General features: G+C 51.9%; 1 protein-coding gene across 1 annotated transcript in view; it reads right to left on the reverse strand.

Annotated features, from left to right (window-relative positions):
- The window catches only part of PLXDC1 (plexin domain containing 1), a 62,789-nt gene that overhangs the window by 32,537 nt on the left and 6,244 nt on the right, over positions 1-24,008 (reverse strand). Inside the window, exons 2-3 of the mRNA XM_047081750.1 lie at positions 21,951-22,129; positions 5-148 (exon numbers count right to left, since the gene is read on the reverse strand). Of these exons, the coding sequence (XP_046937706.1) occupies positions 5-148; positions 21,951-22,129 (323 nt within the window). The remainder of the gene's footprint in view (positions 1-4; positions 149-21,950; positions 22,130-24,008) is intronic.

The raw sequence follows: 24,008 nt of genomic DNA on the forward strand, positions 1-24,008 counted from the left end.
TCACCGAAGCCTGCCGGTGAGTGTTGGAGAGGATTCTGTGGACCTTCACTTGGCTCTGGTTGGCCTTGGCCACGTCTACCCACAGCTCCCGGCTGCGGGGCTCGCTGGGGCCATACAGACGGGACACATAGTAGCTGTGGTTGTCTTCCTGCCGCCACCAAGACAGAGCCCACAGGAGGTATGAGGAGCAGGTGGCCAGGAGCCATCCTCTGCTCCTCCCCCCCCACACATGCGAAGTCACAGCCCTCCCTGACACTGGGCCTGTAGCCTCGAAGGCTCGTGTAGGCCTGGATGTCCTGGGCTCCCCTTGGCCCCAGACGACAGCTCGGTACCAAGCCCCTCGCCATGCCCCAACGGCTCTGGCCCCAGCCAAATCCACACCCGCTGTACCCACGCTTAGCCCTGCCGTTCCCAGACAGGCCAGGAGGCTTTCCCTGCGGCCCCTGAGTACCCACAGAGCACGCCCAAGGCAGAGCTCAGCTTGGGACATGAGGGAGAGACGGACAAGGCAGCCCCAAACAGAGCTCTTGTCTTTGGGGAGCCCCCGGACTGAAGGGGAGACCCAGTCCTTGCCCTGCGGTTACCCTGCTTAAGGAAAAAGAAAAAAAAAATGGATCTTAGAAGCCACCAGCCCCAAGATGGAGGCCGACCCTTGATCTTGGGAAATTGCTAGTCTGATGGAGGAGGTGGGACTTATGCGAATGGAACACACAGACACAGACCTCCCCGCAGAGAGAAAGGGTAGAGAAGCAGCAACGGTTCCTTCGAGACATATTTTGAACTTCTGCTACGCGCCCGATGCGGGGAGGATAGAGAACAAGCCAGAACGCGGCAGGCTGGGAGTTCATTCTGTAAAGCCTCTCCTGCACGGGAGAATTTAGGGCCAGGACTTTTAAGAGGACAGGGAATAGTTAGCAGAAAGGGTGGCAGGGCCAGGGGAGGAGGCGACGTCACAGCATTTCAGCCCATCTGGGAGCGCCAGCCACGGGGGGAAGGAGGCAGAGCAGGCTGGTTCGCTTGGCTGCCGCTGCCGAGACGGGGCTGCTGACCCGTGAGGAGACCTGGACGCGGCGGGTCATTAATCAGGCTGTCCAGTGGCAGTGGCTGCAGACACATCAGAGCAGACCATGTTGTCCCTGCCAAGCCGCCAGCTGCCCAGCCAGCTCTTGCCCCGGGACCAGCATGAGCAGGGACGAGGGATGCCTGTTCTCTCCACCCGCCAAGGGGCAGACTCTGCTCTTCTGACAAGTGACATGCTCTGGGGACCTGGGGTCAGGGCAGGGTGAGGGGGGGGGGGAAGATGAGCAGAAGAAACATGGTGTGGCGGGGAGGGGGCGATCCCCACCGCCACTGCCTGGTTCCTTCCCTCCGGCCTCCAGACTGCCCACCCCTCCACCCACCCTCAGCGCGGCTGTCAAACACACATAAAACACGTGCGAGGCCACATCGCTCTGCTCACAAGCCATCTGGGGCTCCCACCGTCCTCCAGACAAAACCCAAACCCTACCCTGACATGCGAGGTCTCATCAGGAGCCAGCTCCACTGTCTCTAGCATCGCTGCTCTTGCCTTCTCTCATGCCCCGTGCAGCCTTGTGCACCCACTCACCAGCTCAGACTCCCCTGACAGTCTCAGGCCACCAGTGGTCACCCATGCCTTTGCACATGCTGATCCTCCTGCCTGGAACGACCTTCCTTGCCTTCTCCCCCCAGCAGATCCCCACTTCTTCAATGCTCAGCTTAAACCATCACCTTCTCATCGATCTTCTCCCCGCTACTTGCCCGGTGAGGACATCCATCCTTTGCAAATAGCCCCCGCCGTCCACGGGAGTTCTCAAGAGGTGACTCATGTGTGCTATTTGGGTCACATGGACCCACTTTTGTTGGATTTCTGGTTTTACTCATAAGACCACCTGAGGGGCCCACCCTGATGCCACCACCCCTGGGGCAAGGGCCAGTGCTCGTGTCAATGATGCCACCTCCCATTGCCGCCGGTTATCCACCCTGGGGACCCAGAGGAGGAAGCGCTGCTTCCTAGCTCCGCCCATGGGCACCGAAGCCACTGTGCTGGTGCCCAGAACTCACAGCCTCCCTTGGGAAAGCAGTTCCTTCAGTGACTGCTTCTTCCACCCACTCCCCAGGGGATCAGATGCCACATGTCTTTGCCCCCTGCACCTTCAGCTCTCCTCCACCTCTGAGGAGGATTCCCATCTTGACCCCCAAAAAATGAAAACGGAAAAAAAAAATCACCCGCCGAGAAACAAAGCTCTATGCACACCAACTTATGCAAAGAGATGTGCCCAGAAGACGAGTGTGATGGCCCCCGGCCTGTTTCCTGGGACTCACGTGTGAGTAGTTTTTACTCCACCTCAAAGCAAAAAGGGAGGGGGACCTGAATAGCACTACACTGGGCAGTCTGAAGGACCCCAACTCTGAAGCCAGTTTAGGGTCAGCTATGACCACCTGCCACAGCCATCGCTCCAGCCTGAATTTCCTCCCACTTACTCCAGACAAAAAAAAAATGGTTTATTAAAGGGCATCAGTGAGCCTAAAATTTTGCCTGCTGGAAGAAAGGCACTCAAGTTTAGATACCGTTCAGCCCATTATTTAAATGTCTGCTCCCTCCATGCCTCCCCCCGCCCCAAGCTATGAGCCACTGACACGCAGGGATGGGTGAGGCTGCCCTTGCCCCCGCGACTGAAGACCCTCACATCCTCAGAGCTGAAGACGTATTTGCCAAGGTGAGGACAGCCCCGTGCCAGGAGCCCAGACCCCTTCCTTTTGCCTCGTACCTGGCACTGGGTCAAAATTTTGGAAGTAAACCCACCTCTCTAATTTCTGGGCTGTCTTTACGGGTGAGGGGGAAACGAGTAGCCCAAGAGAGCAAAGCAGCGTCTAGATGGCACATTAGTCCCTTTGCATGCCCTCCAGGATTGTGTCCTACAAAAAAGGTATATTCGAGTCCCAACCCCTAGTACCTATGAGTAAGACCTTATTTGGAAGTAGAATCGTTGCAAACATAATCAAGTTAAGATGAGATCAGACTGGGGAGTGCCAGAGTGGCTCAACTGATTGAATGTCCGGCTCTTGGTTTTGGCTCAGGTCATGGTTCGTGGGTTCGAGCCCCACACCGGGCTCCACGCTGACAGTGCAGAGGCTGCTTGGGATTCTCTCTCTTCCTCTCTCTCTGCCCCTCCCCTGCTCGTGCTCTCTTTCTCTCTCAAAATAAATAAATAAACTTTTAAAAAAATGATGAGGTCAGGCTCTAAATCCAATGGTGGGTGTCCTTGTAAAAGAGAGAGAGAGATTTGGATATAGACACACAGGGAAACGGGGAAGAAGGCCATGTGACGACAGAGGCAGGGATTGGAGTGATGTAGCTGATGAGCCAAGGAATACGAAGGAGAGCCAGGAGCCACCAGGCTAGGAATAGGTAAGGCAGGATTCTCCCCTCGAGTCTTCAGAGGGAGCATGGCCTCTCTGACACTATGATTTCAGACTCCCAGCATCCCAAAGCGGGAGAGAATAGATGTCTGCTGCTTTAAACCACAACGTCTGTGGTAATGCGTTAGAGCAGTTCTAGAAAACTGATATGTAGGCCGAAAGATATGTGTTGCTGTGGCTCAAGTAGGGCAACCCTGAGTCGTCTCCCCCTTCCGTGTTATCGCCCTGCTTAGAACAATCTATGGCTCCCCAGCTGTATCAGGATGCAGACCACGCTCCTTACCATGACCTACAAGGCCCTGTGGGGCAGACTCTGGACATGCCTATACAATATCTACTCCCTCCTCTTCTTTGCTAACAGAACATTGGGCCTGTAGCAAGCAGCGATGTAGCCAGCTAAAACACCTCATTCCCTGGATGTGTTAAGGGTTACCACGTGCTATAGGCTGGCTAATAAGTGAAGATTCTCGTGCAGCTCACATTGACTGCTTGTCCCTCTTCCCTTTGCCCTTCTCCTTATTCCTGCCTGGAATGTAGATAAGATGACTGGAGCTTCAACAGCCATCTTGTGAGGATAAGGACAAGAGCCACGTAAGGATGGTGAAGCGATGAGCTGGATGGAACCTGGGTTCCCAATGATATTCTGGAGGGATGCTCGTTCAGCCCTCTGCGACACGAAAACACAAGCCCTTCCTGATACATGGTAGTCTGGCTCCCACCCACCACCCCCATGTACTTCACACCCTGTGTGCTTCAGCCCCGCTGGGCTTCTTCACTTCCTGAAATCACCAAGTGCTGTCTGCCTCAGGGCCTTGGCACCTCCTGGGCCTCAAAACCTCTCTCCCACTCCATTCAGGAGCTGAGTCCTCCTTTTCCTTTAGGCCTCAAGTCAGCAATCACTAGCTCAGAGCACCTCCCTGATGCCCCCATTACTCACCCCACCCTGGATTTCTCCCTCCCAATATGTCGCACACTTGTGATGATTTACTTGGTTTTTAGGCTTCTTATCCTCACACCTACCTTTCCTGTGAGACCATTCCCACACGGGTGAGCTCTGCCTTTAGCTACGGTGGTTAAGCACAAGAGTATAGGCTTTATTGGAGGACGTGCTGACGAGTGAACGGTCACAAAGCACAGCCCGTCGAAGACCTGCTTATCCTCTGTTTTGTTTCTACCACCACGCATTCTGGTGTCCAGAATGGGATCGTGTTACCCAACAAAGCGAGGCGGCACCAGACGGGGTCCAGACACCCGCCGGTGTGGTGGGAGTCAACGAGATGCAGCGCTCAGCTAGGAACCTGAGCAGACCTGTGTTTAAAACCGCTGCTTGGAGGCTTGGAGAAGGGTCTGGTGTCCATTACCTCCTTCCTGGGGCTCACCAGTGAGAGCTTTTGCCAAATCTCCAAGCATCAGACATGAGGGGCCTGGGCAGAAGCCACGCTCTGCGGTCGGAAAGCCCAAACAGATGCTAACACGTCTCTGCTGCCTCAGCTAAGACGGCAGAGGGTGGGGTGACTAGGGACGCGTCTCACTGGCCCCATCTGAAACCGGGGCAGTCACGCGCCATGACAATGGCTTTTCCTCTGTCTGTTGTTTCTCGGGTCTTTAAGTTACTGCCCCACTGGAAGGTGCCGTGGGCCACTTTTCAGTCATTGGTTAAAACTTCTCACATCAGAAGGACCAGCGTGGGTCCTTTATGGGACACAGAGCTCACCCCCAGCACCTACCTAGTGCAGGGTTTGGCACCTGGCACCTGGAAGGCGTTGGGATCTGTCTGCTCAATGCGTTCAGTCACAAGGATCCCGCAGCCGACGGGGCCGGAGGCTGTGCCGAGGATGCGTGGTCTGGTGACAAGGACAGCATCCTCCCTGAGCACCAGTGGCAGGTGATACAAAAGCCACGTGTGAAGGAAACAGCTGCTTCCTCTGGGAAGACTTTCCAAGTCTGTGGAAAGCATCCCATAGCCGGGACGTCCTGCCCACAGGAGGAAGTCCCCTGACTCCTCAAGCTCTTCTCTGAGGAAGTGAAAGTAGCTAGGGAGTCGCTCTCGGAGCAAGGAAGAGGTGCCCTTGGCTCCGCCAGCTGAGACACAGCAGAGTAGGGGGGAGTCCGTCAGGGCAGCAAGCGCAGAACGTGGGTGACTGTCCTAAGTGTGACTGCTTGTCCACAGAAAGGAGAAGGAGGACCTCATGTGCATCTGGCTTCAATAAATAGATGCTGGGTGAGTAAAAAAAGAGACAAGAATTGGGTGGCTCAGTCGGTTGGGCGTCCGACTTCGGCTCAGGTCCTGATCTCACGGTTCGTGGGTTCGAGCCCCGCGTCGGGCTCTGTGCCGACAGCTCGGAGCCTGCAGCCTGCCTCGGATCCCGTGTCTCCCTCTCTTCCTGCTCCTTCCCTGCTTGCACTCTGTGCCTCTCTCTCAAAAACAAAAATAAAGAAAAACATTAAAAAAGAAAAGAGAGAGAGGCCAGCACTGAGGTGGGCCTGAAGACACAGAGAAAGCAGCCCTGGTTTCTGACTGATTTCCGGGTTTCTGAGGTCAGGCTGTCCGTTATCTCCAGTCTTTGGATCCCACGGTAGGTCTCTAGCCCTCGGTAAATATATGTTACTTTTTGAGAGAGAGCGAGCGTGTGCCAGAGCACAAGCAGGGGAGAGGCAGAGGGAGGGGGAGGGAGAGAATCCCAAGCAGTTCCACACCCAGCACAGAGCTGACAATGGGGCTTGATCCCAAGACCCTGATTTCACGACCTGAGCCGAGATCAAGAGTCTGACGCTCAACCACCTGAGCCACCCAGATGCGCCTCTACCCCTCACTATAAACCTTTCTCCTGACACAGTTCAAATAGCTCCTCGGAACCAAAAGGGCACTAACTAGAAGAGTCTTGTTCATGGGGTGATCAGAGGGTCATCCAGAGAGACCCCAGACGTCCTTCACCGGCACAGACCGTGAGAATATGAATGGGAAGAGAGAGGTGAGACACTCAGTTTCTGGGAGAATTTTCCCTGACGACACACGGGCCGCCATGTTTTTCTTCTATAAAGCCAGTCACTGATGGCTTCTTGACTGACTACAGAGGGGAAAAGAGCCAGTGTGGGATTCCCCAACCTTAGGGGCATTTCCCATTTTCTCCTGCAGGCCTCTGTTCATGCTGCCACCAGCACCAGCAGTTTTGATGTAGGAAGCTCACCCGTGACAGAGTTGGATAAATGTTTCCCAATAACCATTCTCTCCTTCTTCCTTCAGAAGCAGAACCTTCCAGGGTTTTTTAATGTTTGCATTTTATTTGTTTTGAGGGATGGGGCAGAGAGAGAGAGAGAATCCCAAGCAGGCTCCTCACGGTCAGTGCAGAGCCCGACGTGGGGCTCGATCTCACGAATCATGAGATCATGACCTGAGCCAAAATCAAGAGTTGGACGGGTAACGGACTGAGCCGCCCAGGTGCCCCCCTTCCAGTTTTCATTAGGCAAATGGCCACCCACCTAAGACTACGTTTCCTAGCCCTCCTTACAGTTAAGTGTGGCTACATGACAATGTCTGGCCGATGGAAGACCAGGAGGATGCCTGTCCTTAGTAGGAAAGGGGAGCCATCTTGGACCACAACATAGAAGACATAAGTTGCCGAGGGGAGAACAGCAAGATAGAGGGAAGCTGGGTCCCCAACACCGTGGAGATGCTATGTCAAACCTGCTTACTTATGCTCACACTATTACATGGGGGAGAAGAATAAACTCTCGTGCCCAAGTCCATCATCAGTTGAGCATTTATTAAAATAGCTGAATGTGTATCCTAATTAATACAAGCAAGGTCCTAAGCAGCCTCCTCAGGCAGGTCAGACTGCAGGCTTCTTCACTGTAATCCATATACACACGTCTCTCAAAAAGGATTTAGAGACCGTGCCCGGCAGTGAACTTGCCCCAGGAGTTCACCCGGTTTGGGCCTGTCACTGACTTGCGGTCTGTGGGGAAGTCCCACTACCCCTGAGGGCGGCCCTCCAGACACTGTGGACTGCAGGCTAGAAGCCATGACAGTGGTGGCCTGACCTCACAGAGGGTCGGGGGCATAGCCTGAGCCAGATGACTTGGCAAGCCCACCAAAGAGAACTGTTTCCTTGAAAAGCCCCGCTCCGCAATCCACATTCGTTCTGGGAGGCGGCATGATGTAGATTTCAAACATTCTTGGCCATGAAATCCTTTCTTCCAATCACATCAAAGTACGGCCGTTCTGGGGGAAGGAAAGAAGGGCCTGGAGCCCGGCCTGCTGTGCGACTTCCTTCTCCACCACCCTCCATTCCATGGCAGTCCATGCAGGAAGCACCTCTGCGAACCCTTAGGGTTCCACGGGGTGCACTTTGAAAACCACTGCTCCGAAAAAAAAAAAAAAAAAAAGAAAAGAAAAAGAAAAGAAAAGAAAATCACTGCTCTAGGATCAAGTGCAGGGTCTGTGGAGTCAGACGGACCCAAGTTCAAAAGCTGGCTCCACTACACAGTAGCTGGTGCCGAACGTTACTCTCCTCTCTGAGCTTCGGTCCCTCGTCAGTAACGTCGCTCACAGACTTCTTGAAAGGATTAGACACAACATATCAATGTGAAGCTCTTAGCCCAGTGCCTGGTCCACAGTAGGTGCTTGCTAAGTAGGAGCTATTACGATGATTTTGTGGGACGTTTCCAAGACAGGTTTTCATCGTGGAGGCTGCCTCCTCAAAACCAACCCCAGCTCCATCCTAAACGTCCGCTGTTACAATGTCTCTTCTGCCTCAATTATTCATGCCTGGAGCCCGCCAGGCACTTCATTTCTGACAGCGGGACAGCATTTACCTTGGCTGAGCTCAAGACGTTTCTGGACAGGAACTCCGGCTAAGCTGTCACCATCGACCCATCAACTGCCAGCCAACTGGCAGGTGAAAATGCTGGGGCAGGCAACCAAGGGCACCCTGCGGGGCCTGCCGGAGAGGCCTGGCCAGCCAGGCTTGTCAGGACGGTGCTCCAGGCAGCTGGGTCCAACCCAGGAGGTGCTGGTGGGATTTCTGGGGGAGGGAGCGTCCCGTTCACTGCCACCCCCATTCCATGAAGCCTTATGAGACCCCAGAATGTTTTTCTAGATCCCTGCTGCTCAAAATATGCCCCACGGACCAGCAGCATTTGCATTACCTGGGAGCACATTGGAAATGCAGAATCCTAGGCCCCAACCCCAAACCTGCTGGGTCAAAATCCTAATTTGAACAAGCTTATCAGGGGATTCTTTTGCACAATAAAGCTGAAAATCACTTGTCTAGAAGCACCCCCTGTCTGGACCAATATGCCACTCATTTTCCACAATGAGATAGTGGTTAAATCCTTGGACTCCAAAGGCAGAAAGACCTGGGTTCTTGTCCTGGCTCTGTCACTCATGAGCTCTGCAACATCGGGCAAGCTCTTCACCTCTCTGTTCCAAGATAGTATTAGAAACATTTGCCTCCTGGGGCGCCTGGGTGGCGCAGCCGGTTAAGCGTCCGACTTCAGCCAGGTCACGATCTCACGGCCCGTGAGTTCGAGCCCCGCGTCAGGCTCTGGGCTGATGGCTCAGAGCCTGGAGCCTGTTTCCAATTCTGTGTCTCCCTCTCTCTCTGCCCCTCCCCCGTTCATGCTCTGTCTCTCTCTGTCCCAAAAATAAATAAATGTTGAAAAAAAAATTTAAAAAAAGAAACATTTGCCTCCTGGGCGGTAGGTGGGTGAATTAAACGTAAGGCCATAGAATGAGGTCTGCACTCAGGAAGGGCTCCTATAACATCACCTGTTATTCTTATTTTCCCTTGCCTCGTGTATCCACATAATAACCTCTATTTGCCCTCTGGAGGTATTCGAGCCTCAGGTTGAAATAAACCCGCACAGAACACTTGTCACCACAGAAGCGCAGAAAGCCCTGGAAAGGGAGGGACCCAGGCCGGACAAAAGGGCACTGGCATCAGTACTGAGGGCCTACTGTAAAGAGGTGTCAGGATGGATGAGGCTGACCTAGGGAGGCCCTGGAAGTGGGGGGTTGGACCAGACTCAGAAAGAGGGTACGGACCAGCTTTCTAGACAAAGCATTTCTTAATGCCCCCAACGCTTCATGGAAATGGAAGAATCATCTTATCCTGGCTCTGACTCAACATGTGGGCTGTGGGAGGAGTATCAGCCAACCCAAGATTTTGACGGCATAAATATATGTCATACAACCACACAGAATTAGGACAAGGAAAAACGAAAGCAAAAACAGACTCCCCCATCCCTCATCTGTCCCGTGCTGGCATATCTCCTTCTCGTCTTTTCTATGTGTATATAATTTCACACGGTTATAATCCTGCTGATCATCCATTTGTGTGGCCTGCTTCCGCCAGGTTTCATGAATACCTAGAGCAGTTTTTGATGTTGAACGTGATCTTTTAACCATCATTTATAACAGCTCCCTGGCCATCTACTCAGAAGAAAACCCACAATTTTCCTAACTATTTCTCTATTGTTGGGCATTTTGGTAGCTTCTAATTCTTACGCTCTCATAAATACTCCTGTGATTAATTTCTTTTTTTTAATGTTTATTTATTTATTTTGACAGAGAGAGAGAGCACAAGGAGGGGCAGAGAGAGATGGAGAGAAAAAATCCCAAGCAGGTTCCTCACGGTCAGTGCAGAGCCTGACGTGGGGCTCCCACTCACAAACTGCGAGATCATGACCTGAACTGAATGAAGTCTGGACATTTAACCGACTGAATCACCCAGGTGCCCCTCCTGTGACGAATTTATTGATGTACTTTCCACATCCAGGATTGTTTCCCCTGCTTGAAAGCGTTTGGCACAAAGCAGTGCTTCTCAAACCTTGATGTGCATACAAATCACCCGAGAATCAAATTCTGATTCCATAGGATCTAAGTTCCTGCGTTTCTTTTCTCTTTCTTTCTTTCTTTCTTTCTTTCTTTCTTTCTTTCTTTCTTTCTTTCTTTCTCTAAATTTTTTTAAGCAATCTACACCCAATGTGGGGCTCGAACTCATAACCCCAAAACCAAGAGTCGCATGATCCACCAACTGAGCCAGCCTGCCACCCCTAGGCTCCCAGGTGCTGCCGACGCTACTGGTCCCCCACCATACTTTGAGTAGTGAGGATACGAGGCATAGCACCTGAAGTTTCAAGGCCAGGAAATCCTCTTTTGTTGCTAGCATACTGGTTTTGTAGTTCCAGGTAAGATCTGGGGGGAAAGCACTACCTTTTCCACCCCCTACCTTTCTGGTTAACCTTCTCAAGAAATTAACTCACCCAACTTTTATAACAATTCCATGAGCCATTCTCAGTCCCATCTTGTAGATGAGGAAACTGAGGGGGTGCCTGGGTGGTTCAGTCGGTTAAGCGTCTCATGAGTTTGAGCCCCACGTCGGGCGCTGTGCTGACAGCTCAGAGCCTGGAGCCTGCTTCGGATTCTGTGTCTCCCTCTCTCCCTGCCCCTCCCCACTCACATTCTGCTTCTCTCTCTCTCAAAAATAAATAAACATAAAAAAAAAAAACAACTTTTTTTTAATAGATGAGAAAACTGAGGTTTAGAGCGATGATGTGGCAAGGATACCTAGTACGTACCGTCCCTGGGACCACAGTAGGTTGACCAGCCATCCTAGTTCACCTGGTGACTGGGACCTCCCAGGATGTTGAAAGTTCATTGCTAAAACCAAGACCATTCTGGGAAAACCAAGATGACTGGTCACCTAGACCAGGGCCTAATTCAGAGTCAGCTAATGTTTATCATTCCTGCCCCTGTGCCAGGCCCTGAGTGTAGACTCTTGTAGAACACCTTTGCAATTACATTTAGACAATAGCATCCTCATCTGACAATGAAGTGAGGTTAAGAAATTTTCCCAAGACAAAAACACAACCCAATTAAAAAACGGGCAAAGCAGGGGCACCTGGGTGGCTCAGTCGGTTAAGGGGCTGGCTTTTGGTTTCAGCTCAGGTCATGATCTTACGGTTCACGAGTTCAAGCCCTGAGTCGGGCTATGCGCTGACAGCATGGAGCCTGCTTGGGATTCTCTCTCCCTCTCTCTGCCCTTCTCCCGCTTGTGCCTGTGCACACACGTGCGCACAAATGCTCTCTCTCTCAAAATAAATAAATAAACTTTTTAAAAAAAAGAATAATTTTTTTTAAATGAGCAAAGCGGCAAAGGAGACATTTTTCCGAAGAAGATACACAAATGGACAACAAGCACGTGGAAAGATGCTTAACATCATTAGTCATTCAGGAAACACAAAGCAAAACCACAATGAGATACCACCTCTTACACCCCCTAGGATATTATAATTTAAAAAAAGAAAGAAAGAAAGAAAGAAAGAAAGAAAGAAAGAAAGAAAGAAAATAACAAGTGTTAGCAAGGGTGTGGAGGATCTGAAACCCTCATACATTGCTGGTGGGAATGTAAAATGGCTCAGCTACTATGGAAACCAGTTTGGAGATTCCTCAAAAAAAACGTTAAACATAGAATTACCATTTGACCAGCAATTCCGCTCCTAGCTACATGGCCCAAATAGTTGAAAACAGGTCCTCAAAGAAAAACATGGCCACATGTTCACAGCAATACTATTCACAACAGCCAAAAGGCAGAAACAGCCCAAGTGTCTATCAACAAATGAATGAATAAACAAATTATGGTCTATCTGGACAATGGAATATTATTCAGCCATAAAATAGATGTAGACGTGAAAACATCATGCTAGGTGAAGGACACCAGACACAAAAGGTCATACATCATATGATCTCATTTATATGTGAAACATCCAGAATAGGTAAATCTATAGAAAAAGAACACAGGTTGGTGGTTGTGAGGGAATGAAGGGACAGGGTTTAAATGGTACAGTATCTCCTTTTGGGGTGATGAAAATGTTCAGGAAGTAGATAATGATTGCACAACATTGTGAATGTATTAAATGCATTTCACTTAAAAGTGGTTAATTTTATGCTACGTAAATCTTACCTCAACAAGAAGGAAAGAAACCAACCAACCAACCAACCAACCAACCAACCAACCAAAAAATCTACCTAAGGGAAAGGAAAAGGGTCAACAAGACTAATCTTTGTGGGAGATGGACGTCCTGGGTCTGAGCAACCAGGATTGGTCCTTGGCACCCGTACTGAGCCCGGAAGCGGGTGGGTGGGGAGATGACAGGATCAGAGAACTCATCATGTGCCTCGCATTTTGCTCTAAATTCTGCTTTAAATCTCACCCTAATAAGATCAGTATCTACTACCCCGTTTGGGAAATTTGAAACTAGTAGGGGTTTGCAGGGGCTCCCAATGCCGGGTTCATTAACTGAGGGGGTCAGCATCCAGCTCAGGGTCAGGCAGCTGGTACACGACTGGGGGCCGGGACTGCTGGACCATTTCCACAGTGCTGGAGATGAGACATCTGGGCTCCACACATCCCCTCCCAAACACCCCTTCTTCCTATAAAATCTTTTTTTTTTATTTTTTTTATTTTTGAGAGATAGAGCATGAGCAGGGGAAGGGCAGAGAGAGAGGGAGACACAGAATCGGAAGCAGGCTCCAGGCTCCGAGCTGTCAGCACAGAGCCCAGCGCGGGGCTTGAATTCATAAACCACGAGATCATGACCTGAGCCAAAGTCGGACGCTGAACCGACTGAGCCACCTAGGCGCCCCTATCCTATAAAATCTCTTATCTTCTCTCTTCATGACCTTCCCCTCCCTCCACCCACCTCACACACTACTCTCAGAATTCTCCCAGTACTGGCCTCCTCATCTCGTCCCCTCCCCTGGCCCACCATAGTGTGGTCCTTCCGTGAGCACTGCTTGTTCTTCAGGCGTCTGTGCTATAAGTCTGTCTGTGCCGTCTCCTCTGGGCCCTTCGATCTGGGGAGGAGGCCTTCTAGAAGTCTCCTTTTGGAAACTCTGTCCTTTGAGAGGTTGTAAAAACCAGGCATGTATTGCACTCGTTTGTCCCTCTTGCTGTCCACTGTCTCAGACCACATGGTGCCTGCCTGGCTGCAAGTTCCCTCAGCATTCCTGGGCCCACCATGGTGGGGAAAGAGCAGGGAAGTTTTACTTGGGCGAGAGAGAAGAGGAACTTAGGAAAGCCGGGCCATAGAGAAGCCTGGGGCAAGGGGACGGAGCTCTTCCTATCACGGAGAGAACTATTCAGTTACAGGGGAACCTCCAAATCTGAATGTTCTCAAGCTTGGTTCCTCCCAAACTCTGGCCTAGATCTGAAACACAGAACCAAGAAAACCCTGCACTATGACTGGAAATCCCCAGGCTGGAAAAGGAATTTTGTCCAAGGCCTCCCCTTTCCAGCCTCTCAGAATAAACTGTGTCACAAGCCAGGGTCTCTGACTTAGCACTATGGCTTCCCCAAACCCCACCCTACCCCCTCCAAAAACAGTTCCCAGGGTTCCAGGGCCTCAGAATTGGTCTTTGGTGGAAAATCTGTGGAAACCTGGTCCAGAAAAGAGTCCTATTTCCACTGGGACGTTGGTGGTAGTGTGGGCGTGAGAAGAAAATCTAAGGAGAGGGCTCTGGTCAGGGCCCTTGGGCCTGCCAGCTCGCCCTGGGAGGGCTGGCTGGAGGCCTCAAGGCCTCAAAGAGAGACGGTCTGAGTTGGAAGGAGCACTGTGTGAGGTGGCCAGGCCGGGGATGCTGGGCAGAAGGGATTGAGCAGAGGACGCCCATCAGGGAGGCTGGGCAGAGGGGCTGGGTAGGAGGGCTGGTTAGAGGTCTGGGCAGGGATCTGGGGAGAAGGGGTTGGGCCGGAGGGGGCAAGACAGGAAGACGGTCAGAGAGACCGGGCAGGGAAGGTCTGGGATGGGGGCTGGGCAGAAGGCCCGAGCAAGAAGGGAAGCCCACGGCCAGGAGGGTGTACTGAGGCACAACGAAGGAAGATGAGAGGCCTCTGGGGTGGGTGTGTGGGGCAGCAAAGGGAATGAAAGCCCACCTGCCAGGCCCTTGGCCCCTTGGTATGGCCCCAGAGCAGAGGCATGAAGCAGGCTGTGATATAGAGAAGTAGCAAAATGTTTTCCTGTTGAGGCTCAAGAAACCCTTTTAAAACAGACCAAACCAAATTAGCTGAAATATCTTCTTCCTACCACTCCCCTCTCGCCCAGCCCTTTGCCACCAAGCCATTGTCTAGATCGGGTCTCCTCCAGCCAAGCAGACCCCAGCTCTCAGGGTCACTGAGCAGAGACTCGGGAGAAGCGGGTGTCTCTGGGGCCCTCTGCTGGGCCCCTGAGTGGCTGAGGCTGCCCACTGTCCAGGGCAGGGTGGGCACAGAGCCTGGACAGGGATGGGAGGGGGGCCTCGAGGCCTGGCTGTGCTGAAAGGGGTGGTCCTCAGTGTCCCCCATCAAACACCGCCCGGCGCAAGGCCTAGTGGGTTCCGGGCAGAGTTGGGAATGGAGTGGAGGCCGCCCTGAAGCCCAGTTGGGTGGCAGCTGTATGCACACATGTTCTGGTGTGTGTAAGCACTGCCGTTCTCTCACGTGTGTGGGAATCCAAGAACCAGTAGAGTTGGAGTCCTTGGAGGCACTGAGTCCAAGGACAGACCCCAACGCAACCTCTTCTCTTCTACAGTCCCGTCTTCCGAGGTCTCTGGGGATGGAGAAATCCCTACTTCCTCTGTTCCTCCAAAGGAGGAGCTCCTCCTGTGTGCCAGGCACTGACATCCCGGTCCTCAAAGTCTCGGGTCTCGTGGTGCTTCCATTCCAGGCAGAGGACGGGCAATATAAACAAATAAATAGATAACTCGGTGCAGGAAGTGACGAGTTCTATGGAGAAAAATAGTCTATTCCCTCTGCAGCAGTCACAGCCCTGCAGCTGTTAGAACACAGCCAGAGTCAGAGCCTTCTCTAGACCAGGCTAAATGCCCACGGGCTTCTTCGACCATTCTGGACTCCCCTGGTTTCTAGATGGCCATCTCATAGGGGGCACAAGCCCTCCAGCTTTATGGTCAGGTCAAGAAATACCTCCATAGGACCTCCAGAGCCCCAGCACTGGTGCCCGGATTTCTGTGGGTTTCCGTGAACACAGCCAGCTTTCCCACCTCTACCCTTGGCAGCTACTTCACACTCCTGACTCATCCCCAGCCCACAAGCAGCGAGGAGCCCCACAACTTTTCCTCATGAAGTGCCGCTGAGCCACATCTCTCCCACCTTATTTTAAACGAAAGTGCCAGGATTTATATTTATCCTGGTAGTTTCATCTGGCGTGAAGCCGACAATCACTCAGCCTGCCAAGGCAGGCTTCCGGATCCCAGTCTGACATCTGAACCCACTTCCAGCTAAGGTAGAAGTCTGATCCTCCCGTCTTGCCGGGAGAGCTGGGCACAGCCCCCCGGGGCAGTCAGAGGGGTTTCTTGCCGGGGGGGGGGGGGACCTTGCTCCTTCCCAAGGACTCTAGATGTGTGGCTGTCGAGGGGGCCACAACGCTCCCGGGATGGGGGAAGTCATGTAGTCAAGTATAGCCACGTGGTACCTGGGAAAGTTTCAGGTGCTGGTGGTCGTTCTAGCAACTGCTTTCAAAACTGGCTTGAAATATTACAGATCAGAAGTCCCCACATCTAGATGACCATCAGGATCTCATGGGAACTTTTAAAGGAACAAATTCCCAGTCTCCATCTCCAACATTTCTTAACCAGTCCAGGGTAGAGCCCGAGAATTTGGGTTGTTTTTTAAGTTCTGGGGTTATTGAAGCCATACCGGCTCTTAAGGATCCCCACTGCCCTTTCTGACTCCCCACAGACGATTGCTTCCAGAAGTCTGCCTCTTTGTGGCTCTCTTCTGCAAGGGCCTCTCTGCATGGACTGGGACATGGCCCTTTGACCATGGTGTCTGGCCAAGAGCAAGTATCAGTTCTTTAACTAATGGCCCAACAAAGCTGGGGCGGGGGTGGAGGTGGATGGGGAAGGGTGTCCAGGACCCCTTACACCTCTCCTGCCTTGGCCTTCCACCCCATCACCCCACCATGGCTCCTTGGTTCTAGAGGATGGAGAAGACAAGGCACAATGGGAAGTGAGTTGGGGCTTCGTTCTCTGAGGTTCTACCAGGTTCCACCTCAAAGATTAGGTGAGGCGGTGAGGCCCTGACCTCAGGTATAACGCTTAAGTTGGCACTAACAAACCCAGTCGTCAAGAGAGAGGAAATTTTAAATATACATATTTTTAAGTTTATTTATTTATGTTGAGAGAGAGAGAGAGCACATGCAGGTATGTGAGCAGGGTAGGCCGCAGAGAGAGAGGGAGAGACAGCATCCCAAGCAGGCTCTGTGCCATCAGTGCAGAGCCTGATGCAGGGCTTGATCCCACAAACCATGAGATCACGACCTGAGCCGAAATCAAGAGTCGGATGGTTAACCGACGGAGCCACCCAGGCGCCCCAATGTAGAGGATGTTTTAAAGCAGTATTTTAAAACAGAAATGAGCTCCAAAAAATCCGCGATCGGGGCAACTGCGTGGCTCGGTCGGTTGAGCGTCCGACTTCAGCTCGGGCCATAATCTCGCGGTTCGTGAGTCGGAGCCCCATGTTGGGCTCCGTGCTGACAGCTCAGTGCCTGAAGCCTGCTTCCGATTCTGTCTCCGTCTCTCTCACTCTGCCCCTCCCCTCACTACACACTGTCTCTCTGTCTCTCAAATATAAACATTAAAAAAAAATTTTTTTTAATCCATGGTGAACAAAATATCAAAATTATAAATAAAGACAGGATCAGTAATAGTGCCAAGCCTTACGGGAGCCTGAAGTAAAAGGAAAACTAAGTCACAGAAACAATAATGCAGAAGGAGGGAGAGTTTAGAGCATTTATGACTCCGCTCCCTTCCTACCAGGCTGCAAGTTGGCTCTGGTCCCTCTTCAGTCCCCACTGCCACGGCTCTTGGAAGCAGACCCTCTTGCAGAGACAGTCACAGCTCTTGCTGGTTTGGGTAACCACCCTCCCTGCCAGCACTGAGTGTAGACGTCTTAACGGCTCCTGCTGCTCTTCCTAAGACACTTTACCATCCCCTGCTGTTTTCTTCACCCTGCCCACTCCTGGGTAAACTGTCCCTGCATTCAACTCCCCCACTAGAAAGCAAGACAGAAAAACAAAGTCAAAAGACAGGAGGGAAGGAAGGAAGGAAGGAAGGGAGGGAGGGAGGGAGGGAGGGAGGAAGGAGGGAAGGAAGGATGGAAGGAGGGAAGGAAAGAAGGAAGGAAGGAGGGAAGGAAGGAAGGAAGGAAGGAAAGAAGGAAGGAAAGGGGAAAGAGGAAAAGAAGGGGGAGGGAAGGAAGGAGGAAAGGAAAGGAGGGAGGAGGGAATGAAGGAAGGAAGGGAGGAGGGAATGAAGGAAGGAAGAAGGAAGGAAAAGAAAGGAGGAAGGAGGGAAGGAAGGGGAAGGAAGGAAGGAGGAAAGGAGGAAGGAGGGAAGGAAGGAAGGAAAAGAAAGGAGGAAGGAGGGAAGGAAGGGGGAAGGAAGAAAGGAGGAAAGGAAAGGAGGAGGGAAGGAAGGAAGGAAGAAGGAAAGAAAGGAGGAAGGAGGGAAGGAAAGAAGGAAGGAAGGAAAGAAAGAAGGGAGGGAGGGAGGAAGGAAGGAAGGAAAGGAGGAAGGAGGGAAGGAAAGGGGGAGGAAGGAAAGGGGGAGGAAGGAAGGAAGGAAGGAAAGAAGGAAGGAAGGAAGGAAGGAAGGAAGGAAGGAAGGAAGAAAAGGGGAAGGAGGAAAGGAAGGGGGAAGGAAGGAAGGAAGGAAGGAAGGAAAGAAAGGAGGAAGGAGGGAAGGAAGGGGAAGGAAGGAAGGAGGAAAGGAGGAAGGAGGGAAGGAAGGAAGGAAAAGAAAGGAGGAAGGAGGGAAGGAAGGGGGAAGGAAGAAAGGAGGAAAGGAAAGGAGGAGGGAAGGAAGGAAGGAAGAAGGAAAGAAAGGAGGAAGGAGGGAAGGAAAGAAGGAAGGAAGGAAAGAAATAAGGGAGGGAGGGAGGAAGGAATGAAGGAGGAAAGGAAAGGAGGGAGGAGGGAATGAAGGAAGGAAGGGAGGAGGGAATGAAGGAAGGAAGGGAGGAGGGAATGAAGGAAGGAAGGGAGGAGGGAATGAAGGAAGGAAGGAAGAAGGAAGGAAAAGAAAGGAGGAAGGAGGGAAGGAAGGAGGAAGGAAGGAAGGAGGAAAGGAAAGGAGGAGGAAGGGAAGGAAGGAAGGAAGGAAGAAGGAAGGGAAAGAAAGGAGGAAGGAGGGAAGGAAGGAAGGAGGAAAGGAAAGGAGGAGGGAAGGAAGGAAGGAAGGAAGGAGGAAGGAAAGGAGGAAGGAGGGAAAGAAAGGGGAAGGAAAGAAGGAAGGAAGGAAAGAAAGAAGGGAGGGAGGGAGGAAGGAAGGAAAGGAGGAAGGAGGGAAGGAAAGGGGGAGGAAGGAAAGGGGGAGGAAGGAAGGAAGGAAGGAAGGAAAGAAGGAAGGAAGGAAGGAAGGAAGAAAAGGGGAAGGAGGAAAGGAAGGGGGAAGGAAGGAAGGAAGGAAGGGAGGAAGGAAGGAAGGAAGGAAGGAAGGAAGGAAGGAAGGAAGGAAAGGAGGAAGGAGGGAAGGAAAGAAGGAAGGAAGGAAGGAGGAAAGGAAAGGAGGAAGGAGGGAAGGAAGGAAGGAAGGAAGGAAAGAAAGGAGGAAGGAGGGAAGGAAGGGGAAGGAAGGAAGGAGGAAAGGAGGAAGGAGGGAAGGAAGGAAGGAAAAGAAAGGAGGAAGGAGGGAAGGAAGGGGGAAGGAAGAAAGGAGGAAAGAAAAGGAGGAGGGAAGGAAGGAAGGAAGGAAGGAAGAAGGAAAGAAAGGAGGAAGGAGGGAAGGAAAGAAGGAAGGAAGGAAAGAAAGAAGGGAGGGAGGGAGGAAGGAAGGAAGGAAAGAAAGAAGGGAGGGAGGAAGGAAGGAAGGGAGGAGGGAATGAAGGAAGGAAGGGAGGAGGGAATGAAGGAAGGAAGGGAGGAGGGAATGAAGGAAGGAAGGGAGGAGGGAATGAAGGAAGGAAGGAAGAAGGAAGGAAAAGAAAGGAGGAAGGAGGGAAGGAAGGGGGAAGGAAGGAAGGAGGAAAGGAAAGGAGGAGGGAAGGAAGGAAGGAAGAAGGAAGGGAAAGAAAGGAGGAAGGAGGGAAGGAAGGAAGGAGGAAAGGAAAGGAGGAGGGAAGGAAGGAAGGAAGGAGGAAGGAAAGGAGGAAGGAGGGAAAGAAAGGGGAAGGAAAGAAGGAAGGAAGGAAAGAAAGAAGGAAGGAAAGGAGGAAGGAGGGAAGGAAAGGGGGAGGAAGGAAGGAAAGGGGGAGGAAGGAAGGAAGGAAGGAAGGAAGGAAGGAAGGAAGGAAGGAAAGAAGGAGCAGGAAAAAAAATATTTAAAATTTTAAACTATCCTAAGACAGAAAAGATCTTACATCCATGACACAAGAACAGAATGCCTTTTGTTTTTTCCTAAGGAAAGCAATAATCGGAAAATAATAAAGAGCTCTTAGAAATTAAAAATATGATCATAGAAAAAAGAATCAGTAACATTCAGAAAACAAAGTTGGGAAAAGTCTCCCAGAAAATGGACCAAAACCAACAAGCAAACCCTGTAAATATACAACAGAAAAGAGAAGTTCAGTGATCGATCCCTGAGATGAACGTTGAATCAAGGAGACCTACAGAAAGAAGGAAATAGGCAGAGAGAAGATTGTCAAAGAAATAAAACAGGAGGACTTGCCAGAACTGGTGGGTGTAAGTCCCAGAGTCAGAGCACATCACTGCACTTCCAGAATGTGGGGGTTACACCCCAAGAGCTTCCAGAGCGGGGAGGGAGCACATACAAACACCAAGAGTAAGAAGGACATCAAACCTCTCAACAGTGACACTGGAAGCCAGAAGATGCCTGCAAACCTCTGAAGGAAAATTATTTTTAATCTAGAATTCTATATTCAGCCAGACCATCAATCAAGTGTAAGGACAGAATAAAGGCATTTTGGGGGCGCCCGGGTGGCTCAGCCGGTTAAATGTCTGACTTCAGCTTAGGTCGTGATCTCACGGTTCGTGGGTTCCAGCCCCGTGTCAAGCTCTGTGCTGACAGCTCAAGAGCCCGGAGCCTGCTTCGGATTCCGTGTCTCCCTCTGTCTCTGCCCCGCCCCCAATTGTGCTCTGTCTCTCTCAAAAATAAACATACATTTAAATAACTCAAAATAAAAGAAAAATATTTTTTTTTAAAAAGGCATTTTCAGATATGTGAGTTTTCTAAAGAATGTTCCCTCCTGTGTAACCTTTCTCAGGAAGCTAAACAAACAAGGGGGGCAAGCAGGAAAGATTGAGAGAATAGGGCACCCGACACAGGAGACAGATAAGGGGGTTCCAACCTTGGAGGAGAGGGAGGTCCCACAATGACCGTGGGGTGGGCAGGTGGGCAAGCAGCCAGCCCAGGTTGGAGCAGAACAACAGGAGAGAGGTTTCTGGGGGGTGGGGGTGGGGGGGGGGAAAAAAAGGACAGGTTGTACCACACCAAAAACTCTATTTGAAGCCAGTAGATATATAAGAATATATAGCTATGGTAAGTACACAAAAGTAAACAAACAGGGGGTTGGGGCAAGGATCCAGGAAAAACAAAAACTGTTCGAGAAAGTCAACAATATTACCCTGCTTGGATTAGTGGTGAACAATATTTACACGATTATCATGATATAAAGCAGAGCAGAGATTTAGCAAAAACACTGGCAGCAGAATGACGGTCGAGGGCGTGCATAAAAGGCAAATTTTCATCTACACAACAGGTAGTCAACAGACAATGTCTAAGGGAATTAATCAAGAGGTGGCAGCGTGAGCAAATTACTTAGAAATACGGTGGTAACCCACCGTATATTGTACATAATATACAAAAACCGTCAGACGGCAGGTGCAAACACACGCACACGTGACGACAGATTCACCCCCAGACACAGAGGCCCCCGTCGGCCTCCCAGAAAGCCCGCTGGAGAGCAGGGCCACACGCTGCAAGGACAGCACCTCCTCTGGGCCTTGACTCCCCTAGCCCGGACGGACGCACCACCCCCAGAACTGCCCCAGGCAGACGTTTCATTCTCTCGCCAATTGTCTTCTCTACTCAGTGCCCTGCCCTGAAGCTAAGCAGCCAGAGTCTCTTTGGCCGTTAACCCTTTGGGGCTACAGGGTCTGTAAATGGTGCAGGAATGAGAAGGGAGAGGGGCCTGAGCGGGCAGCTAGATGTGACCAATAATGCCACCTTCATTCAGCGTTTAGTGGAGGCCTCGGGCCACGCAAGAACCCACGGCCAGGAAGCCTGTGCACAGGCTGTGCATCCTTGAGCAAGTCACCTCACCTCCCTGGGTGCACGAGGAGGTGGGCGATCTACGAAGCTCTGAGATGCGAAGATTTAATGTCCCAGGCTGGGCCCTGCTCTCATCCCCTCCCCTGGGATCCCTCTCTCCATGCCGACAGCCAAGGCCAATCCCAAAGGATCTGTGATTTGCAGGGCTGACAAGTTTACTCAGGGCACCTGGGGAGTCCCTCACCGCCACTTCCCTCCCCTTCCACGTTCCTCCAGCACTCACCACCACCCTGGTCCCGTTATCTGGCAGTGTGTCAATGGCCAGGGTGCCCCCACCCGGGTCTTGGCTCAGCTGGGTCCTGTCCGACTCTGATGCCTGCCCGGGGCTCGCTCGGGCTCTCCGACTCCATCCCTGCGTGATCCGCTTGGCAGCCCGCCCAGAGCCTCCGCCTGCATCCTGACCTGGGAGAAGGAGACAGTAAGCTGAGTCCCGGCAGTCCAGAGTGAAGGTCCAAGCAGGGGAGCAGCCCATCTACTCTGCAGAGGCCCCAGCACCACGCCATCACTGACCGTGGGGACAGCTGCCAGGGCAGGAGACACCCATTGTGCACTGAGCGCCACGTGTCGCCTCCGTGCCACACACTCTGCACACAGCACACCGTTAGACCTCACCCAGCCCTCCGCAGGAGACAGGATGCTCTCCATTTTGCAGACAGGAATCAAGGGCTCACAGAGGTTAAAGAGAGTCACCTGTTGGGTTAGGGAGGGAGATAAGTTCCAAATGTCCAAAGGGGTAATTATTCTCAACCTCTGCTGCACACAGAATCACTGGAGGAGCTTTAACAATTCCTACTGTCTGGTTCCCACCCCAGAGATCCTGATATAATTGTTCTGTGGTGTGGCCTGGGCGTTAGGATTCTTAAAATAATCCCCAGGGGAGCTTTGGGGAAGCCCTGAACCTAACTCTGTAGACAAGGGTGAGCACCTTTGCTCTGGAACATTCCAAACCAGTTCCTGATTTCTCCGCCAGAAATGGCGCATAAGCTCATCTTCCAGGAGACTCCAGGGACTAGAGAGTCAGAGAGTAGAGTTCTTTGAGTTCAGGGCTTCTCAACATTAGCACCATTGACATTCTGGACTGGAGAATTCTTGGCTGTGGAGGCTGTCCTGAGCATCGTAACATGTTCAGCAGCATTCCCGGCCTCTGCCCACTAGATTCCAGTAGCACCTCCTCCCAGACTGTGACAATCAAAGATGTCCCCATAGCGGGGACCACTGTGTAGTCCTGTGACTACCTGCAAACACCTTGGGCAAGTCCCTTTCTCCATAAAACATGGAGCTTAGCCTCCATCAAAGATGGCAAATGGGTTTCATCTCAAAAGCCATCTCCAATCATTTAGTGACAGCCAGGAGTGCTCTAATCGAGACAAACCCTGAAGCCCCATCAGCGTTTAGCAGGAAAGATTGTCACGATCAATTAACGATGTTTGCCAGGGCCCAGGATGGGGAAGTGGCCGCACTGGCCATTCAGCAGCCATTCCTAGACCCGGTGTTCTCTGTCCCGTCTAGGTCATTACCTTTATTCTGAATGGCACAGAAACCATGCTTTTCCTTTTTAGAAAGATTTGTGCCCCTAAAGATGTGTCTTATATTGTCACTGCAATTGTCACACCTACCCTGGACGTGTATATGGGACACAGATCACCAGAGAGGTGGGTCTGATATTTCCTGTGATATTCATCGATTTCAGGCCGACCCTGTGTCCGATGCCCTTGTCCGCCACTCCCTAGAGCTTCTGGATGTAACCGTCTTTCCTAGAGCACCCACTGGTGTAACTACATGTCTGTCCCTCTGGCAGACGAGCTCCCCCAGGACTCTCCCCACCTCCTGCAAATGTGCATTCTCAGTGTCTAGCAAACAGTAGGTGCCCAATCACTGTACCATTGAGGACGCGATAGTGGAGGTAACTCTTGGGAGCCTGCAAGGACAGAGGTTGAGACAAGGCTTGGCCAGCACCAGGCCTGGGGCTGGGGCCAGGACTCTGCTGTGGGGCCCTGGTTTGTCATTAGACATTTCATCCAATTAAGTCATTCTTGGCTGCTGGTGCTTGCTGGACCCTTGCCGGCCCTCTCTCACTTCTCTGCCCCTAATCGCAACCAGATGCTCTGGAGGAGGTGGGGAGTGGGGCGGCCCCCAGGCCCCTTCCCCAGGTTGCCCACTGGCTGAGACGGGCCTAAGCCCAGGGCTGGGAAGGCAGCCTGCCGTTGGCTCAGACCCCAAGCCAAGGCTGTCTTGCCCCTCTCGGGTGGGGCCCACAGCTGCTTCTGGAGATAGAACGGTT

Source organism: Lynx rufus, unplaced genomic scaffold, assembly GCF_022079265.1.
Source record: "Lynx rufus isolate CCGP_SWC_20201006 ecotype Redwood Valley unplaced genomic scaffold, mLynRuf1.p SCAF_18, whole genome shotgun sequence".
Taxonomy (NCBI): Eukaryota; Metazoa; Chordata; class Mammalia; order Carnivora; family Felidae; genus Lynx; species Lynx rufus.